The 18,386-nt window shown below is 43.9% G+C and overlaps 1 protein-coding gene across 1 annotated transcript in view; it reads right to left on the minus strand.

Moving 5' to 3' along the window:
* Positions 1–18,386, minus strand: part of LOC137307997 (mucin-2-like) — an 81,387-nt gene that overhangs the window by 20,737 nt on the left and 42,264 nt on the right. The window contains exons 16-21 of the mRNA XM_067976967.1: positions 17,379–17,631; positions 17,227–17,279; positions 17,041–17,141; positions 676–827; positions 423–561; positions 7–117 (exon numbers count right to left, since the gene is read on the minus strand). Of these exons, the coding sequence (XP_067833068.1) occupies positions 7–117; positions 423–561; positions 676–827; positions 17,041–17,141; positions 17,227–17,279; positions 17,379–17,631 (809 nt within the window). The remainder of the gene's footprint in view (positions 1–6; positions 118–422; positions 562–675; positions 828–17,040; positions 17,142–17,226; positions 17,280–17,378; positions 17,632–18,386) is intronic.

Here is an 18,386-nt window from a genome sequence, read left to right on the forward strand (position 1 = left end):
ACTTACCCCCAAGAAGATTTTGATTGATTTGGAACATGTTGTTCCAGTGGTTCCACAAGGGATGTTTTCAGTGATTACTCTGAAGGTGCCAATGGAAGGGTTATTTCCACAATAATCCTGAAACAATCATGAATAAAAACAGAATTAAAGACTAACAGCTTCACACAATACGTGATTTTAAGGCTATAGATGTGTCACAAAAGAAACTTACTTAGTCCTAAACATTTTAAATTTGAAGCATAAAACTAATCATAAACTGATCGATTTAGCATCATTGCACTGTTGAATGAATCAGTTCATTATTGTTGTTACTGATTTAGGCTTCAAATTTTATTGTATAATGTCATTCTTTTTGTTTTAATTAAAGAAAAATAATAATTACAAATAAACATGAAAGGAAATGCATATTTGTCCAACAATACCTGTGCAACAATATATTCACAGTCCCCATTAAAATTGTAGCGTTTCCCATCAAAAGTGAAGTAATGCCCATCTCCGTAGATCATACATGTCCCATGACATTGTTGTTTTGTGCAGGTCCACAATCTGTTGTTACATTCACTGAGAAAATGAAATAAGATGGACATTAACCAGGATAGATTCGCATTGAGGTTCCACAGTTGCATCTTGCAGTTGACATTAACAGAAAATCAAGAGTGAATGCTTGCTACGTACCATGTGTTGCAGTCCACTTGGACAATGTCCCCAGATTGGTAATGGACGCCATTGTGTGCACATGGGCACTGATTTATGGGAATACAGCCACCGCTTTCATCAGAGACTAAGCCTTCAGGACACACACATCCAGAGACACAATCTGTGGCATACTGTGGAGAAAAAAAATTAAAAATGGAATTTAAAATTTGATGTCTATACTTAATGAATTGTGCTTGGCTCTTTCATTAAATAACCATCAGCAGAGCTAGATAGTAGATGCTGAAATGCTGCACTGTCAGCATGGCCCTAATTATGATGGTACTGAACCTGATGGGAGAGTTGCCATATCTTTGAATGTGGCAGGACAAGTTGATAAGGCTATTAAAAAGTATATGGATCCCAACTCCAACCCGCCCACTTCCGGGTTCCCCACTGACGCGCTGGCGTGTGCGCGCAGCCCCTGCTGGTGGGAATCCCGCAGGCAATTAAAGCCAGCGGGGTTCCACTTGAAGCTATTTATTTTGCTTGTTCAGGTCATTAACTGACCTGATTAAGGGATTATGTGAGGAGGGGTGGGATTTTATAGCAAACTGGGACTGTTTCCGATACTGGGGGAAACATTCCCAGTTCAAATGGACCTGTTGCAGCCATCAGCCTGTGGCAGCTGCAAAGGTCCATTTGACAGGTGGTGGGGGGAGACCCTCACTCATTGCAGGAGGCCACTCTGTCACTTGGGACAAAGTTTGGCCTCCACCACCCTCCTCCTGACAATCAAAGTCACCAACTTGCACACTTACCCCGGGGTCCAGACACATGTACCTACCTTGCGGACCCCCTCAGATGTACATCTTCCGGATGGGGGCCGCCGTAGCTGCAGTCATGACCTCCTCGGAGGGCGAACAGCATTACCAGCCTCACCATCCACGCCGTCGACCTCTGACACGTGGAGCTCCACAACAGCGTGCTGTGGCACATCCACCTGTACAGCAGGAGGGAGGGCGACTGCAGAGAGAGATGCGTCGCAGAGTGCACTACCCTCACCACAGGGTCCACAGACCGAGGCTCAGCTTCCTGGACCTCTCTGAGCAGCAGTGCACACGGAGGCTCAGAGTCACTCGACATGTAGTCGTGGACATCTGCAGCCTCCTTCATGCCAAGCTGCTCCCGGCTGGCCCGAGCACCATCTTCTTACCTGTCGCTGTCAAAGTCACCACTGCCCTCAACAACTTCTCCTCTGCATCCTTCCAGGGTGCCACCGGGGACATCGCCGACGTCTCTCAGCCGTCTGCACAAAAGAGCCCTGCAAATACTCCTACACCCACTCTGCAGTGACACAATGGGTGGCATCAGTTGTGGGTCTTCATAGTGATCCTAGGAAAGGGCATTATTGCACAAACCAGACAAGATTCGCAAAGACATGGCAGTAGTGGTGCCAATATAATATGTAATGTGAGTTGGTCAGAAATTCAATGTAAGTAACAACCATGACAAACCCTCAAACACCCTTGTGCATCCCCTTCATGCTCACGACACGTTTGCCTTACGCTGCCTACTGCACATATCTGATGCATGCCCTGTGGCTGCAGCACAGGTCGTGGCAGGTTGAGTGAGGCTGACCGTGAAAGAGATGCACGAGAGGGTGAGTATGAGATAGAGCCATGAGATTGCATGAGGATTGGGTTGAGTGGTAGTGGCGGGATGAGTACTGGCGAGGTGAGTAAGTGCAGGTAAGATGAGGATGCGGTTTGAGTGGGTATGAGGGGTGATGTGACAGAGTAGTATTGGTAGTGCAGAAGGAGGTGTGGGGTGGGGGCGGTGATGTGGCAGATGGAGTGTAGGGGAATGAGTGAGTGTACTCACTTTGGCGGCTGACCTACTGACGTCATTGGAGCGCCTCCTGCACTGTATGCAGGTGGGCGATATGTTGGTGGTGCAGGTGACCTCCTCTGCCACCTCGGGCCAGGCCTTCTTGGTGGCAGAGGCAGGCCGCTTCCTCCCGCCCGCCGGGGGGAAGGTCTCTGTCCTCCCCCTCCTCCTCACCCCACGAATTGATACCTCGAGTGAGGCATCATTAAACTGGGGGCAGCCTTCCCCCTGGGCTGCTCCATGCTGTAATTGTTTCTATTTGTTGCAGCATCTGTCAGTGGAGGACTGCCCCTTTAAATAGAGCTCCTCCAGCTGACAGATCTTACTGCGCATGCGCAGCCCGCCCGACGCGCAGATCAGCAGTGGGGAACCCGGAAGAACAGGTAAGTGGATCTAATTGGGCTGCGATCGCGCGGGTGGCAGACTGATTTCGCCGGGCGCGTTGATAGCCCCCCCACCGAGAACCCGCAGCCCTGGTAACATCGGGCCCATAGAGTACAAAAGAAAGGAAGTTATGCTAACCTTTATAAATCACTGGTAGGCCTCAGCTGGAGTATTTTGTCCAATTCTGGGAGCCACACTTTAGGAAAGATGTCAAGGCCTTCGAGAGAATGATGAAGTGTTTTGATGGAGTAAATAAGGAGAAACTGTTTCCACTGGCAAGAGGGTTGGTAACCAGAGGACACAGATTTAAGATCATTCGCAAAAGAACTAGAGAGGAGATGAGGATAATTTTTTTTATGCGGTACATTTTTTATGATCTGGAATGCACTGCTGAAAGGATGGTGAAAGCAGATTCATGCGTAACTTTGAAAAGGGAATTGGATATATACTTGAAAAGGAAAAAATTGCAGAGCTACGGGGTAAGAATGTGACTAACTGAATTGCTCTTTCAAAGATTCGGCACAGGCATGATGAGCTGAATGGCCTCCTTCTGTTCTGTACGATTTTATGATTCTATGATTATATCTCATCACAAATGGTTCCCTTATGAATGTACATTTTTAAATCCCATAATATCTGATAATGTGATGTGCAATTTCTAAATGTTGTTTGGTATTTTTTTTTGTCTTATGCCACGGATGTCATTCCTGGCACATAGAATTTTGTGCATGAAATTCAGTATTAAGCACCCTCAGATTAGGTTTAGCACAGGTTAGAATCAGATTGTTTCCCCTCCCTCAACACTGACCATCAAGCACTTCATCAGGAACAGTTCCATTCACTCTGAGTTATGGCTTTCTCTACACAGGCAGGAGACAGGACAACACTCCCAAATCTCAGATTGCGGCCTCTAATGTACCAGCATGATATTTCTTTTGGAGTATATTTTCTGAGTGGTATTGTTCCCATAGGAATATTTAATAGACCTGATGGCCTACATCCGAGGGTTCTAGAAGAGGTGGCTGCAGAGATAATGGATACATTGGTTATGATCTTCCAAAATTCTCTAGATTCTGGAATGGTCCCAGTAGATTGGAAGGTAGCAAATGTGACCCCGCTATTCAAGAAGGGAGGGAGAGAGAAAACAGTGAACTACAGGCCAGTTAACCTGACATCGGTCCTCGGGAAAATGCTGGAATCCATTATTAAGGAAGTGGTAATAGGGTACTTAGACAATCATAATATGATCAGGCAGAGTCAACATGGTTTTATGAAAGGGAAATCGTGTTTGACAAATTTATTAGAGGATGTAACTAGCAGGGTATATAAAGGGGAACCAGTGGATGTAGTATATTTGGATTTTCAAAAGGCATTCAATAAGGTGCCACATAAAAGGTTGTTACACAAGGCTCATGGGCTTGGGGGTAATATATTATCATGGGTAGAGGATTGGTTAAAGGACAGAAAACAGAGAGTAGGGATAACTGGTCATTCTCAGGTTGGCAGGCTGTAACTAGTGGGGTGCCGCAAGATTTGGTGCTTAGGCCTCAGCTATTTACAATATACATTAATGACTTAGATGAAGGGACCGAGTGTAATGTATCCAAGGTTGCTGACGCTACAAGCTAGGTGGGAAAGTAAGCTGTGAGGGGGACACAAAGAGTCTGCAAAGGGATATCGACAGGTTAAGTGAGTGGGCAAGAAGGTGGCAGATGGAGTTTAACGTGGGGAAATGTGAGATTATTCACTTTGGAAGGAAGAATAGAAAAACAGAATATTTTTTAAATGGTGAGAAACTAATAAATGTTGGTGTTCAGAGAGACTTGGGTGTCCTCATTCAAGAAACACAAAAAATTAGTATGCAAGTACAGCAGGCAATTAAAAAAGAAAATGGCATGTTGGCCTTTATTGCAAGGGTGTTGGAGTACAAGAGTAAGGAGGTCTTACTACAGTTGTACATGGCATTGGTGAGACCTCACCTGGAGTACTGGGTACAGTTTTGGTCTCCTTATCTAAGGAAGGATATACTTGCCTTAGAGGCGGTGCAACGATCTTCCAAAATTCTCTAGATTCTGGAACGGTCCCAGTAGATTAATTCCTGGGATGAGAGGGTTGTCCTATGAAGAGAGGTTGAGTAGAATGGGCCTATACTCTCTAGAGTTTAGAAGAATGAGAGGTGATCAAATTGAAACATATAAGATTCTGAGGGGGCTTGACAGGATAGATGCTGAGAGATTGTTTCCCCTGGCGAGAGAGTCTAGAACTAGGGGGCATAATTACAGGATATGGGGTCGGCCATTCAAGACTGAGATGAAGAGGAGTTTCTTCACGCAGCAGGTTGTGAATCTTTAGAATTCTCAAGCCCTGAGGGCTGTGGATGCTGAGTCATTGAATATATTCAAGGCTGAGATGCATAGATTTTTGGATGCTAGGGGAATCAGGGATTTGGGTTTCGGGCGGGAAAGTGGAGTTGAAGTAGAAGATCGGCCATGATCTGATTGAATGACGGAGAAGGCTCGAGGGGCCATATGGCCTACTCCTGCTCCTATTTCTTATGTTCTTATGTAATTCTAAATACTTACCAAAAAACAATACACAGAGGAATTTAGTACGAAGTTTAAGTGTCAGTCAGAAAATATTTCCCATCAAAATATCCACTTCTTAAATAAAAAATCAAGGAAATCTGATGCAGATTGTAGGTACTGATACATTGCATCTTACAGTTATGAGCAGAACCATGTACAGCAAACTACACTTTCACAGGTCAAAGCAACTCTGCATGTCAACTCTGCCGGATCCTTGAACCTGCTGATGTTGAGGGACCTGATGATTTACATAGTGTTTTATTTAGATTATTGGTGAGTTTGTACAAATGTCAGGTTTCCACAGCTTTGCTGAGATTCAGAGGCTGCAGAAAAATGCATTCTGTGAAAAATCCAGCCTCACTTATCAGCGAATTCTAACATTGAGGTTTGTACCCTTCTATGGACTAGACTAGGGCTTCCCAAGAGCACAGAAGCTTTTTTGTTACAATGAGAGGTATAATAATAATTGTTTGTATCTACCATAGCTACCACAGAGCCTTTGCTTCATGTGCTACTTTTTATATAGAAACTGAAGGGACAAAAAGAAAAGTATCTCTGAGCACACAAAGCACAATAGCTCTAAGTCAAGAAAGAAGAATAATAGCCAATGACATAACAAAGAACAAGGAGGAGGTCCTGCTAAGGAAATGTCAGAAGCCAGGAACTAAATTGAAAAGTAGGATCTCACGGGTGGTAATCTCAGTGCTAATTGGCATAGGGATAGGCAGATCAGAATGCGTGGCTGAATGAGTGGGAAGAAGGGGTTCCATTTCATGGGGCACAGGCACCAGTACTGCGACAGGAAGGAGCTGTACTGCTGGGATGGGCTCCACCTGAACTAGAATGGGACCAGAGTCCCAGCAGAAAGGATAACTAGGGCAGTAGTTAAGGCTTTAAACTAGCAAGATGGGGGGAGGGATCTGGTAGCAATAACAAAAAGCCTAAAGATAAAAGAAACAGAAGATGAGTGTAAAGGTCAGACCAGGTTAAAGAATTACGATAATATGAACGGTCAAGGAACAAATACAGTTATAAAACAGAAGTATAAAAGGACAGTTAAAAATAAAGTGAACAGAACAACTATTAAAGACAAATTAATCTGCCTGTATTGCAATGTACACAGCTTCCAAAATACAACAGTGAACTGGAGGCAATGATTTGTAGCGAGGAACCAGATATAGTAGGAACAACTGGAACATAGCTACATGAAGAACAGGACTGGCATCTAAATATTGCAGGCTATAACATAATCAGAAAGGATAGGGAAGAAGAGGGGATGGAGTAGCTGTACTAATCAGAGAGAACATAATGGCAGTAGAAAAAAGGGACATAGCTAACAGAAGGATAGAAACAGAATCCATATAGATTGAAATAAAAGAAAAGAAGGGATCGATCATGCTAATAGGGGCATACTACAATGAGTATTCTAATAGTGGAAAGGAGGTGGAGGAAGAAATAAGTAAGCAAATATGTGAAATGAGTGAAAGACATAGAATAATAATCATGGGAGATTTTCTCTACCCCTGAATAAACTGGCAAGAAGAGGTAGATAATGGGGTACAGGGAATGGAGTTTTTACCACGTGTGCAGGACTTCTTGCTTACCCAGTATGTAAAAAGCCCAACAAGAGAGGGAGCACTGTTGGATCTAGTAATGGGAAATGAACAGGAACAGATAACAGAAGTAAGCCTAATGGAACATCTAGGCAATAGCAATCACAACATAATAAGGTTCAAGATAAAGATTGAGAAGGATGTAAGTAAGACAAAGAGCAAAGTAACCGATTACAAATAAGCTGATTGTAAGGGGATGAGAACGGAACTAGGGAAAATAAACTGGAAAAATTTACTGACAAACGAAAAAATAGAACAGCAGTCGGAAACATTTAAAACGGTGATCAGTAGAGTCCAGGAGAAATATATCCCACTAAAAAGCAAGATCAAACTTGCCAGTAATGACACGCCATGGATCAATAAAGAAATAAGGGCGAATTTGACACTAAAAAAAAGTATGAAGACAAAGGAGAGGATGACAAATGGGAATATAAAAAGGTTAGGACAGAAGTAAAAAAAAACAATTAGGAAGGCAAAGAGAACCTACAAAATTAAATTATCAAGGAATATAAAAAGAAATACAAAAGTATTGTACACATAAATTACAAAAATATTCTACACATAAATAATGAAAGTATTCTACACATAAATAACAAAAGAAAAATTAGGATAGGGATAGGGCCACTGAGGGATGCCCATGATAAATTCATAGGTAATGATAGGGAAATGGCAGAAATGTAAAATAATTATTTTGCCTCAGTATTTACCAGGGAGACTAACATGGTGGGCATAACTAAAATTCCTTTAGTCATGCCCATCATGGAATTCCTTGATAATTTAATTTTGTAGGTTCTCTTTGCCTTCCTAATTGTTTTTTTGACTTCTTTCCTAACCTTTTTGTATTCTCATTTGTCATCCTTTCCTTTGTCTTCATACTTTTTTTTAGTGTCAAATTCACCCTTATTTCTTTATTGATCCATGGTGTGTCATTACTGGCAAGTTTGATCTTGCTTTTTAGTGGGATATATTTCTCCTGGACTCTACTGATCACAGGTTTCAATGGGCATTAGAAGAAGAGATCAAAAAAGATATAAAGTCATTTAAGATAGAAAGGGGGGAGATAATTGATAAACTAATCAAACTTAAGAGAGGATAAAACCCCTGGTCCAGATGGTATGCATCCGCACATATTAAATAAAGTTAGGAGAGAGATAGCAGAGGCACTATTACATATATATACAAAAGGAATAGTGCCAGAGGACTGGCGGATAGCTAATGTGATTCCTATATTTAAAAAGGGAGATAGATCAAGTCCAAGGAACTATCAACCAATTAGCTTTACGTGATGGTAGGAAAGATAATGGAATCCTTACTCAAATATGTAATAGAAAAACATCCAGAAACCGAAAATATAAGGAATAGTCAGCATTGATTTCAAAACATAAGGCCTTGCTTGACCAACCTTACTGAATTCTTTGAAGAAGTAACAGAAAGGGTAGACAAGGGTAATGCAGTAGATGTAATATATTTGGATTTTCATAAGGCCTTCGATAGCATAGCAGAAATGTGACTAAGGTCAAGGCATGTGGAGTCAGGGAACAAGTAGCAGAATGGATAGCAATCTGGCTACAAAACAGAAAAAAGAGAGTAAGGGTTAAAGGTAGTTACTCAGACTGGCAAAAGGTGGAAAGTGGTATTCCACAAGGATCAGTGCTGGGGCCACGGTTGTTCACCATTTACAGTGATGATTTGGACTCGGGAATTGTAAGTATAATTTCAAAATTTGCGGATGATACCAAATTGGGGGGGGGGGGCGGTGTAGTTAATACGACAGAAGAATATGACTAAATACAAGAAGACTTTAACAAACTTACAGAATGGGCATGCAAATGGTAAATTTGGACTCAGGAATCTGAAGTACAATTTCAAAATTTGCAGACGATACCAAATTGGGAGCTATAGTTAATACAGAGGAGGACTGCGACAAAATACAGGGAAAACATTAATAAACTTGCAGAATGGGCTATACTTGGCAAATGAATTTCAATGTAGGTAACTGTGAGGTGGTACATTTTAGCAGAAAGAATAAGGAGGCCATATACTTATCCTTATACTCTTTGGAAAATAAGAGTCTAAATGGCGAAGAGGAGCAGAGTGATCTGGGGATACAGAGCACAAATCTCTAAAAATAGCGACGCAAGTTAATGCCATTAAAAAAAAGCAAACAAAGCAATGGGGTTTATTTCTAGAGGGATAGAATTGAAAAGCAGAGAAGTTATGTTAAACTTGTATAGAACCATGGTTAGAGCACACTTGGAGTACTGTGAACAGTTCTGGTCTCCATATTATAAAAAGGATATGGAGGCACTGGAGAAAGTGCAAAGAAGATTCACAAGGATGATACCAGAACTGAGAGGATATACTTATCAGGAAAGATTGAACAGGCTGGGGCTCTTTTCTCTCTAAAAGAGAAGACTGAGGGTGGCCTGACAGAGGTCTTTAAGATTATAAAAGGGTTTGATAGGGTAGACGTAGAGAAGATGTTTCCACTTGCGGGAGAGACCAAAACTAGGAGCCATAAATATAAGGTAGTCACTAATAAATCCAATAGGGAATTCAGGAGAAACTTCTTCACCCAGAGAGTGGTTAGAATGTGGAGCTCACTACCACAAGTAGTTGAGAGGACTAGCATAGATGCATTTAAGGGGAAGCTAGATAAACACATGAGAGAGAAAGGAAAAGAAGGATATGTTAGAATCATAGAAAGGTTACAGCATGGAAGGAGGCCATTCAGCCCATCGAGTCCGTGCCGGCTCTATGCATCCAGCCAGTCCCACTCACCCGCCCTATCCCCGTAGCCCTGCAAATTTTTTCCTTTCAAGTACTTATCCAATTCCCTTTTGAAAGCCACGATTGAATCTGCCTCCACCACCACCCCCTCGGGCAGTGCATTCCAGATCCTAACCATTCGCTGTGTAAAAAAGTTTTTCCTCTTGTCATCTTTGCTTCTTTTGCCAATCACCTTAAATCTATGTCCTCTGGATCTTGACCCTTCCGCCAATGGGAACAGTTTCTTTCTATCTACTCTGTCTAGACCCTTCATGATTTTGAATACCTCTATCAAATCTCCTCTCAACCTTCTATGTTCGAAGGAGACCAATCCCAGCTTCTCCAGTCTATCCATGTAACTAAAGTCCCTCATCCCTGGAATCATTCTAGTAAATCTTTTCTGCACCCTCTCTAAGGCCTTCACATCTTTCCTAAAGTGCGGTGCCCAGAACTGCACACAATGGGCTTGATTTTGGAACGAAGTAGCGGGTGCGTTGGGGATGGGGCAGCTCCGAAAATCGGGGAAATCCCGAGCGGGTTCAGAACCTGGCACCAACCCGCAGACTTCCAGGTTCCCCACTGACACGTCTGGGCGCACGCGTGCCTCTCGAATACGGAAGTCCCACCGGCAATTAAAGCCGGCGGGATGACAGTTAAGAGAGTTATTTAGATACTTGAAGTACTTAATTTTGTGCACATTGAGGCGGGGGTCCGATTTTCAAACATCCTCAGCGTGTTTCCCATGCTGTGTTTCAGCTAGCGGCCAGTTGGACATTCAAATGCTTGTTTGACAGATGGGGATAAAAGGTGAGTTATTGCAGCAGGGCACTCAGTTCCTTCAGACAAACTTTTGGCTGGGAGATCTTTGTGTTTTCACTGAAAATTCTTACTTTCCACTCACAATTCTTCTGTTCACACATATTTACCAACTTTTCGGAACCCCTCAAACTGACACCATCAGGAGGGGGGGTGCCATGGCTGCATTCACCACTACATCCAAGGACGAGTAACAGCACCAGCTTCACCACCCCTCCCTGCACAAAACAGTCCTGCAACTACACATATACCCACAGGCATCAAGTGTCGCCATTCATGTTGAACCTCATGAAAGGGCCCTATCACAAAAGCCAATCAAGAATGGGCAAGACTTGGCAGTAATGGTGAGAATGATAACATTTAAAACCAAATATAAATGAAAAACATGACCATCTGTCAGACAGCCTTGTGTACCCTACGTGCTTACAAAACCTTATCCTTTGTCTTCCTACCATTTTTACCTGGTGCATCCCCTGTGGCTGCAGCAGAGGTATTGGAGGGAATCTCTGAGATACTGTCACAGGGACGTGAGCAGGTTGCTCATGTTCATGCCCTGACTGCTTAGATACTTTTGACCTCCACCGTCTGGGGTTTGGAGCCCATGAGGCCCCCTCCAAAGACTGCTCCACCTGCATCTGTGCAGGCCCAGACTCGGCCACCTGGAGAGGAGGCAACATTGTGGATACTGGTTGAGGGGAGGCAATGGGTGAGACTTGGGAGCGCTTTGAGTGGAGTCCCCATTTCCATGTCCCCTTTCGCCATCATCCCTCTCTTGGGCCAGGCCCACATCACTCCTACCACCCTGCTGGACAACAGTGTGGTGGACATGTGTGATGTGTTGGAAGGCAACTTCTAAAGTATCTGTCAGCCCGTTTAAGGTGGCAGAATGTTGTTCACCCTGAGTCCGAATGACCGTTGTTAGGGCCTGAATGGACTCATTTGTGAGCCGTGCTTGAACCTCATTGGCAGCTAACCTTCACTCCATTGCCGATATTCCCACACTTACCTGCGACACTATCTCAGACACTTGCTCACATCCCTGTGACAGTATCTCAGAGATTCCCTACCGTACCTGTGCCACCATTCCACTCATGCAAGAGTCGGACTCCTCCATCCTGTGCTATTGTGGAGAGTGCGCGTGGTGCCTGTTCTTGTACCTCGCAAATGTGCTGCTGTCCCTCGATCATTCTCCTTTTAAGGGATTTCCCCCGGGATTCAGCATCTGCGTCCAGCTGCTCCCACCGACGCGGACTCTCCACAGTTGCCCCTACCACCAGTGTCTGTTCGTGCTCACTTGTGTGTGGTGACTCACCAGATGCCAACCCAACTAACTGACTACAAGGACACCCACCGAGGTGTGAGTATCTGCGCTGGTGGATGGCTCACTATGATGTGACGGTGCACCCTCAGAGGCCGACAGGTCCTCTGAGGAATCGCCCTCTACTGTCACTGCAGTTGTTGCAGAGCCTGTAAGAGCACAGAAAGCAATATTAAGCATCATCACAGATGTGTCATGTTGTGATGAGCATAATGAGGTGTTGAAGATGGCAAGGCATGTTAACATCAATTCATATTGTGTGTGATGAATGTTAAAGTTGTGTCACCAGACGTTTGTGGGGTGCCAGTCTCGCCATCCCCGATGGAAAGGCACTCGAGGGTGTGGCTGATCTCCAGCACCTCCTGCTCTGCGTCTGCGAGGATCACTACTTGTTGTGGTCCCCCTCAAGTCCTTGCGCTCTCGCGCTCATTTTGCGCTCTCGTTTTGCGCTCCCTTCTCCTAGAACAGACGTGTGAGTGAGTGATGGTGAAGTGGCCAGCCGATGAATGCGTTGCTTTGGGTGAGGCTGACCGTGAAAAAGGTGCATCAGAGGGTGAGTGTGAGACAGCCATCACATTGGATGAGGATTGGGGTGAATGGTGGTGGTGAGGAGGTGAGGAAGTGCTCAGGAAGTGCAAGTAAGTTGAGGATGAGCCTTAAGTGGGTGTGAGAAGTGATGTGATAGAGTAGTCTAGGCAGTGTAGAATCAGTTGAGGGGGGGCGGTGATGTGGAACACGGAATGTAGGAGAATCAATAAGTGTACTCACTTTTGCTGACCTAGTTAGGTCATTGAAACGCTTCCTGTACTTGATCCAGATGCGGGAGATGTTGCTGCTGCTGGTGACCTCGTCCGCCACCTCGAGCCAGGCCTTCTTGGTGGCAAAGGCAGGGTATTTCCTCCCGTCCGCGGGGTAAAACACTTCCCTCCTCCTCCTCACCCCATCCAGTAGCTGCTGCAGTGAGCATCGCTGAACCTTGGAGCAGCCTTGCCCCTGTGCTGCTCCACTGTGATTTCTGGGTCTTTGCTCCAGAAAAAGCCTTTGGAGCAATGGTCCTTTAAATAGGGATCCTCCAGTTGACAGCCTGTGATGCGGGTGCGCAGTCCACCCGCTGCGCAGCTTTCAGAAGGCAAACCCGGAAGCCATGGTAAGTGGCACCAATACACTTGTGATGGTGTGCGAAACGGACATATTTTATTTGTCGGGTTACCCATGCGCCCTTTCACGCCCCCCCACCGCTGCCATCCCGCCTCCATTCTAAAATCGGGGCCAACACTCCAGATGTGGCCGAACCAGTGTTTTATAAACGTTCATCACGACTTCCTTGCTTTTACACTCTGTGCCTCTAATTATAAAGCCCAGCCTCCTGTATGCTTTTTTAACCGCTTTGTCAACCTGCCCTGCCACCTTCAATGAATTGTGTACATATACCCCCAGATCTCTCTGTTCTTCTACCCCTTTATTGCCTCTCCTCATTCTTTCTACCGAAATGTATCACTTCGCATTTTTCTTCGTTAAATTTCATCTGCCACGTGTCCGCCCATGCCACCAGCCTGTCTTTATCGCCTTGAAGTCTATCACTACTCTTCACTGTTCACTACACCACCAAGTTTTGTGTCAAATGCAAATTTGGAAATTGTGATCTGTACACCCAAGTCCAAGTCATTAATATATATCAAGAAAAGCAGTGGTCATAGTACCAACCCCTGGGGAACACCACTGTACACCTCCCTCCAGTCCAAAAAACAATCGTTCATCATTCTATAGATTATGGAACAGTTCCTGCAGATTGGAGGGTGGCAAATGTAACCCCACTATTTAAAAAAGGAGGGAGAGGAAACAGGGAACTACAGACTGGTTAGTCTAACATCAGTAGTAGGGAAAATGCTAGAATCTATTATAAAGGATGTGTTAACAGGACACTTAGAAAATATCAACGGGATTAGATAAAGTTAACATGGATTTATGAAAGGGAAATCGTGTTTGATAAACCTACTGGAGTTTTTTGAGGATGTAACTGGTAGAATAGATAAGGGAGAACCAGTGGATGTGGTTTATTTGGATTTTCAGAGAGCCTTTGATAAAGTCCCACATAAGAGGTTAGTGTGCAAAATTAAAGCACATAGCATTGGGGGTAATATACTGGCATGGATTGAAAATTGGTTAACAGAAAGGAAACAGAGAGTAGGAATAAATGGGTCTTTTTCGGGGTGACAGGCAGTGACTTGTGGGGTACTGCAGGGATCAGTACTTGCGCCCCAGCTATTCACAATATATATCAATGATTTGGATGAGGAAACCAACTGTAATATTTCCAAGTTAGCTGACAACAGAAAACTAGGTGGGATCGTGAGTTGTGAGGAGGATACAAAGAAGCTTCAAGGCGATTTAGACAAGTTGAATGAATGGGCAAATACATGGCAGGTGCAGTATAATGTGGATAAATGTGAAGTTATCCACTTCGGAAGGAAAAGCAGAAAGGCAGAGTGTTATTTAAATGGTGATAATTGGGAAATGTTGATGTACAATGGGACCTGACTGTCCCTCTACACCAGTCACTGAAAGCAAACAGCAAGCAGTTAGGAAGGCAAATGGTATGTTGGTCTTCATTGCAAGAGGATTTGAGTACAGAAGCAAGGATGTCTTACTGCAGTTATACAGGGCCTTGGTGAGACCACACCTGGAGTATTGTGTGCAGTTTTGGTCTCCTTACCTAAGAAAGGATATACTTGCCATAGAGGGAGTGCAGCAAAGGTTCATCAGATTCCTGGGATGGTAGGACTGTCATATGAGGAGAGAATTGGTCAACTCGGCCTATATTCACTCGAGTTTCGAAGAATGAGAGGAGATCTCATTGAAACATATAAAATTCTGACAGGACTAGACAGACTGGATGCAGGGAGGATGTTTCCCCTGGCTGGGCATCCAGAACGAGGGGTCACAGTCTCAGGATATGGGGTAGGACATTTAGGACTGAGATAAGGAAAAATTTCTTCACTCAGGGGGTGGTGAACCTGTGGAATTCTCTACCACAGAAGGCTGTGGAGGCTAAGTCACTGAATATATTTAAGAAGGAGCGAGATAGATTTCTAGACACAAAAGGCGTCAAAGGGTATGGGGAGAGAGTGGAAATATGGTATTGAGATAGAGGATCAGCCATTATCATTGAATGGTGGAGCAGGCTCAAAGGGCCGAATGGCCTACTCCAGCTCCTATTTTCTATGTTTCACCACTACTCTATTTCCTATTACTTAGCCAATTCTGTATCCATGCAGCTACTGCCCCTTTTATTCCATGGGCTTCAATCTTGATGACAAGTCTATTATGCAGCACTTTATCAAATGCCCTTTGAAAGTCCATATACACCACATCAACTGCATTGCCCTCATCAACCCTCTCTGTTACCTCATCAAAAAACTCTATCAAGTTAGTTAAACACGATTTGCCATTAACAAATCCGTGCTGGCTTTCCCTAATCAATCCAGACTTGTCCAAGTGACTGTTAATTCTGTCCCAGATTATCGTTTCTAAAAGTTTCCCCACCACCGAGGTTAAACTGACTGGCCTGTAGTTGCTGGGTTTATTCTTACACCCTTTTTTGAACAAGAGTGTAACATTTGTAATTCTCCAGTCCTCTGGCACCACCCCCATATCTAAAGATGTTTGGAAGATTTCCACCATTTCCGGATTTGCCACCCTCACTTCCCTCAGCAACCTAGGATGCATCCCATCTGGACTGGATGACTTATCTACTTTAAGTACATCTAGCCTTCTAGTACCTCCTCTTTATCAATTTTTAGCCCATCCAGTATCTCAACTACATCTTGCTTTACTGAGACTCTGGCAGCATCTTCTTCCTTGGTAAAGACAGATGCAAAGTATTAATTTAGTACCATGCCCTCTGCCTCCATGAGTAGATCTCCTTTCTGGTCCCTAATCGGCCCCACCCCTCTTCTTACTATCCGTTTACTGTTTACATGCCTATTGAAGGCTTTTGGATTCCCTTTTATGTTGGCCGCCAGTCTATTCTCATACTCTCTCTTTGCCCCTCTTATTTCTTTTTTCACTTCCCCTCTGAACTTTCCATATTCAGCCTGGTTCTAACTTATGTTATCAGCCTGACATCTATCATACACCCCTTTTTTCTGCTTCATCTTATTCTCTATCTCTTTTGTCATCCAGGGAGCTCTGGCTTTAGTTGCCCTACCTTTCCCCCTCGTGGGAATGTGCTTAAGATTGTACCCGAACCATCTCCTCCTTATAGACTACCCATTGTTCAATTACAGTTTTGCCTGCCAATCTTTGATTCCAATTTACCCGGGCCAGATCTGTTCTCAACCCACTGAAATTGGCTCTCCTCCAATTGAGTATTTTTACTTTACAGTGGTCCATGTCCTTTTTATAGCTATTCTAAACCTTATGATACTATGATCGCTGTTCTTTAAATGTTCCCTCACTGATACTTGCTCCATTTGGCCCGTCTCATTCCCCAGAACCAAATCCAGCACTGCCTCCTCCCTCGTTGGGCTGGAAACGTACTGGTCAAGAAAGTACTCCTGAACACATTTCAAAAATTCCTCCCCCTCTTTGTCCCTTATATTGTTACTATCCCAGTCTATATTAGGATAGCTGAAGTCCCCCATGATCACTGCTCTGTGGCTTTTGCACCTCTCTGTAATTTCCCCGCAAATTTGCTCCTCTATATCCTTCCCACTCGTTGGTGGCCGATAGAATACACCTAGTAGTGTAATGGCACCTCTATTGTTTCTTAACTCGAACCAAATAGATGCTGTCCTTGACCCCTCCATGACATCCTTTCTGTCCAGCAGTGCAATATTGATTGGGTTAGATGAAGATAGGTGGGAGGAGGATCTCATGGGGCATAAACACCGGCATAGACCCATTGGGCCGAATAGTCTGTTTCCATGCTGTACATTCTATGTGATTCTATATAATCTAAGAATCACACAAGTGCTTGTGGCCCCTGAAATATTAGCACAGATAATACCACAGTCACTATATTGCCACTTACACAGTCCATATCAAGGGTCTGGCAGCTCTTCTGACATTCTGTACCAGCGCTGCCAACTGAAGCGTTATTACAGTCAAAATAAACCATGGGAGCAACACAGGCTGGAATGCAAAACCAAAAATGGATTTAGATACACACAAGAGACATTTTATTCTCTGAATAATTTATTTTTTCTCAAGATGTTACCTTGAAGTTTTAAATCTTTTCCAATACACTCTAGCTTCCCTTGATTGCAGGCACTGCAAGAAAATAACAAAATATCTTCAATCACTGAAGCCCAACACCATTCAGATACTCCTATTGCTCAGTGAAATAATGAATTAGCTTCATTAGCTCACCACATGGCATCTTCCTCATGAATGACTGCTCCTGCTGCCACTGCCGACCCTTTATAGTAACACGAGCAACTAGAGGGTGGTACACATTTACCAGTGCCATCCATATAGGTTCCATTAGCACAACCACATCCATCCACTGGCACAAAGTCAACCTCACATGTTTTATCTGGTGCTCCTAAGGACTGGCAAGTACGATGGCAGTTTGTCATATTGGAGCTGTAGATGAGAGTCTTGGGACAGTTGATATATTTAGCTGCAATTAAAAAACACAGACAACTTGAGGAATTTCCAGATTTCAGTTTAAAACTAGTCTAAAATAAATATATTCTTTCAGAGTGGCTGTTACTAACACAATGTGCTATGTGTCAGTCACTAACATACTGTGCCTTTTAGGCACAGTTCATTAACATGTTGCGCTGCCATTCACAAGAACAACAGCTTGCATTAACATAGCTCCTTTGATGAAAAAAAGGTCAAGGACATTCAGCCACCGACCTTCGGGTAAGCATACTCCAAGGCGGCCTTCGAGACACACGACAACGCAAAATCGTCGAGCAGAAATTGATTGCCAAGTTCCGCACCCATGAGGACGGCCTCAACCGGGATCTTGGGTTCATGTCACGCTACACGTTACCCCACCAGCGAACAAATGTTATCTGTTTTTAATATAACGGGTCAGTTGCTGTCTTTTCTATGTTTCTACCTCTCTATCTCTGTTTTTTTTTGTTTGTTGTTTTTTTTGGTGATTTGTATATTCTGTGAGACCTGGCAGGTAACACCTGTCTGTCTGCACACTGATTGCCTTGGCAACGGGCAGTTGAAAAAACTGTCTGTACTCACCAAGCATTGTTCTGTGAATTATAAATGCGACTTCATTTCGAGGATTTCATTTCGACATCGTTCACCTGAGGAAGGAGGTAGCCTCCGAAAGCTTGTGAATTTAAAATAAAATTGCTGGACTATAACTTGGTGTTGTAAAATTGTTTACAATTGTCAACCCCAGTCCAT

Source organism: Heptranchias perlo, unplaced genomic scaffold (assembly GCF_035084215.1).
Source record: "Heptranchias perlo isolate sHepPer1 unplaced genomic scaffold, sHepPer1.hap1 HAP1_SCAFFOLD_117, whole genome shotgun sequence".
Classification (NCBI taxonomy): Eukaryota; Metazoa; Chordata; class Chondrichthyes; order Hexanchiformes; family Hexanchidae; genus Heptranchias; species Heptranchias perlo.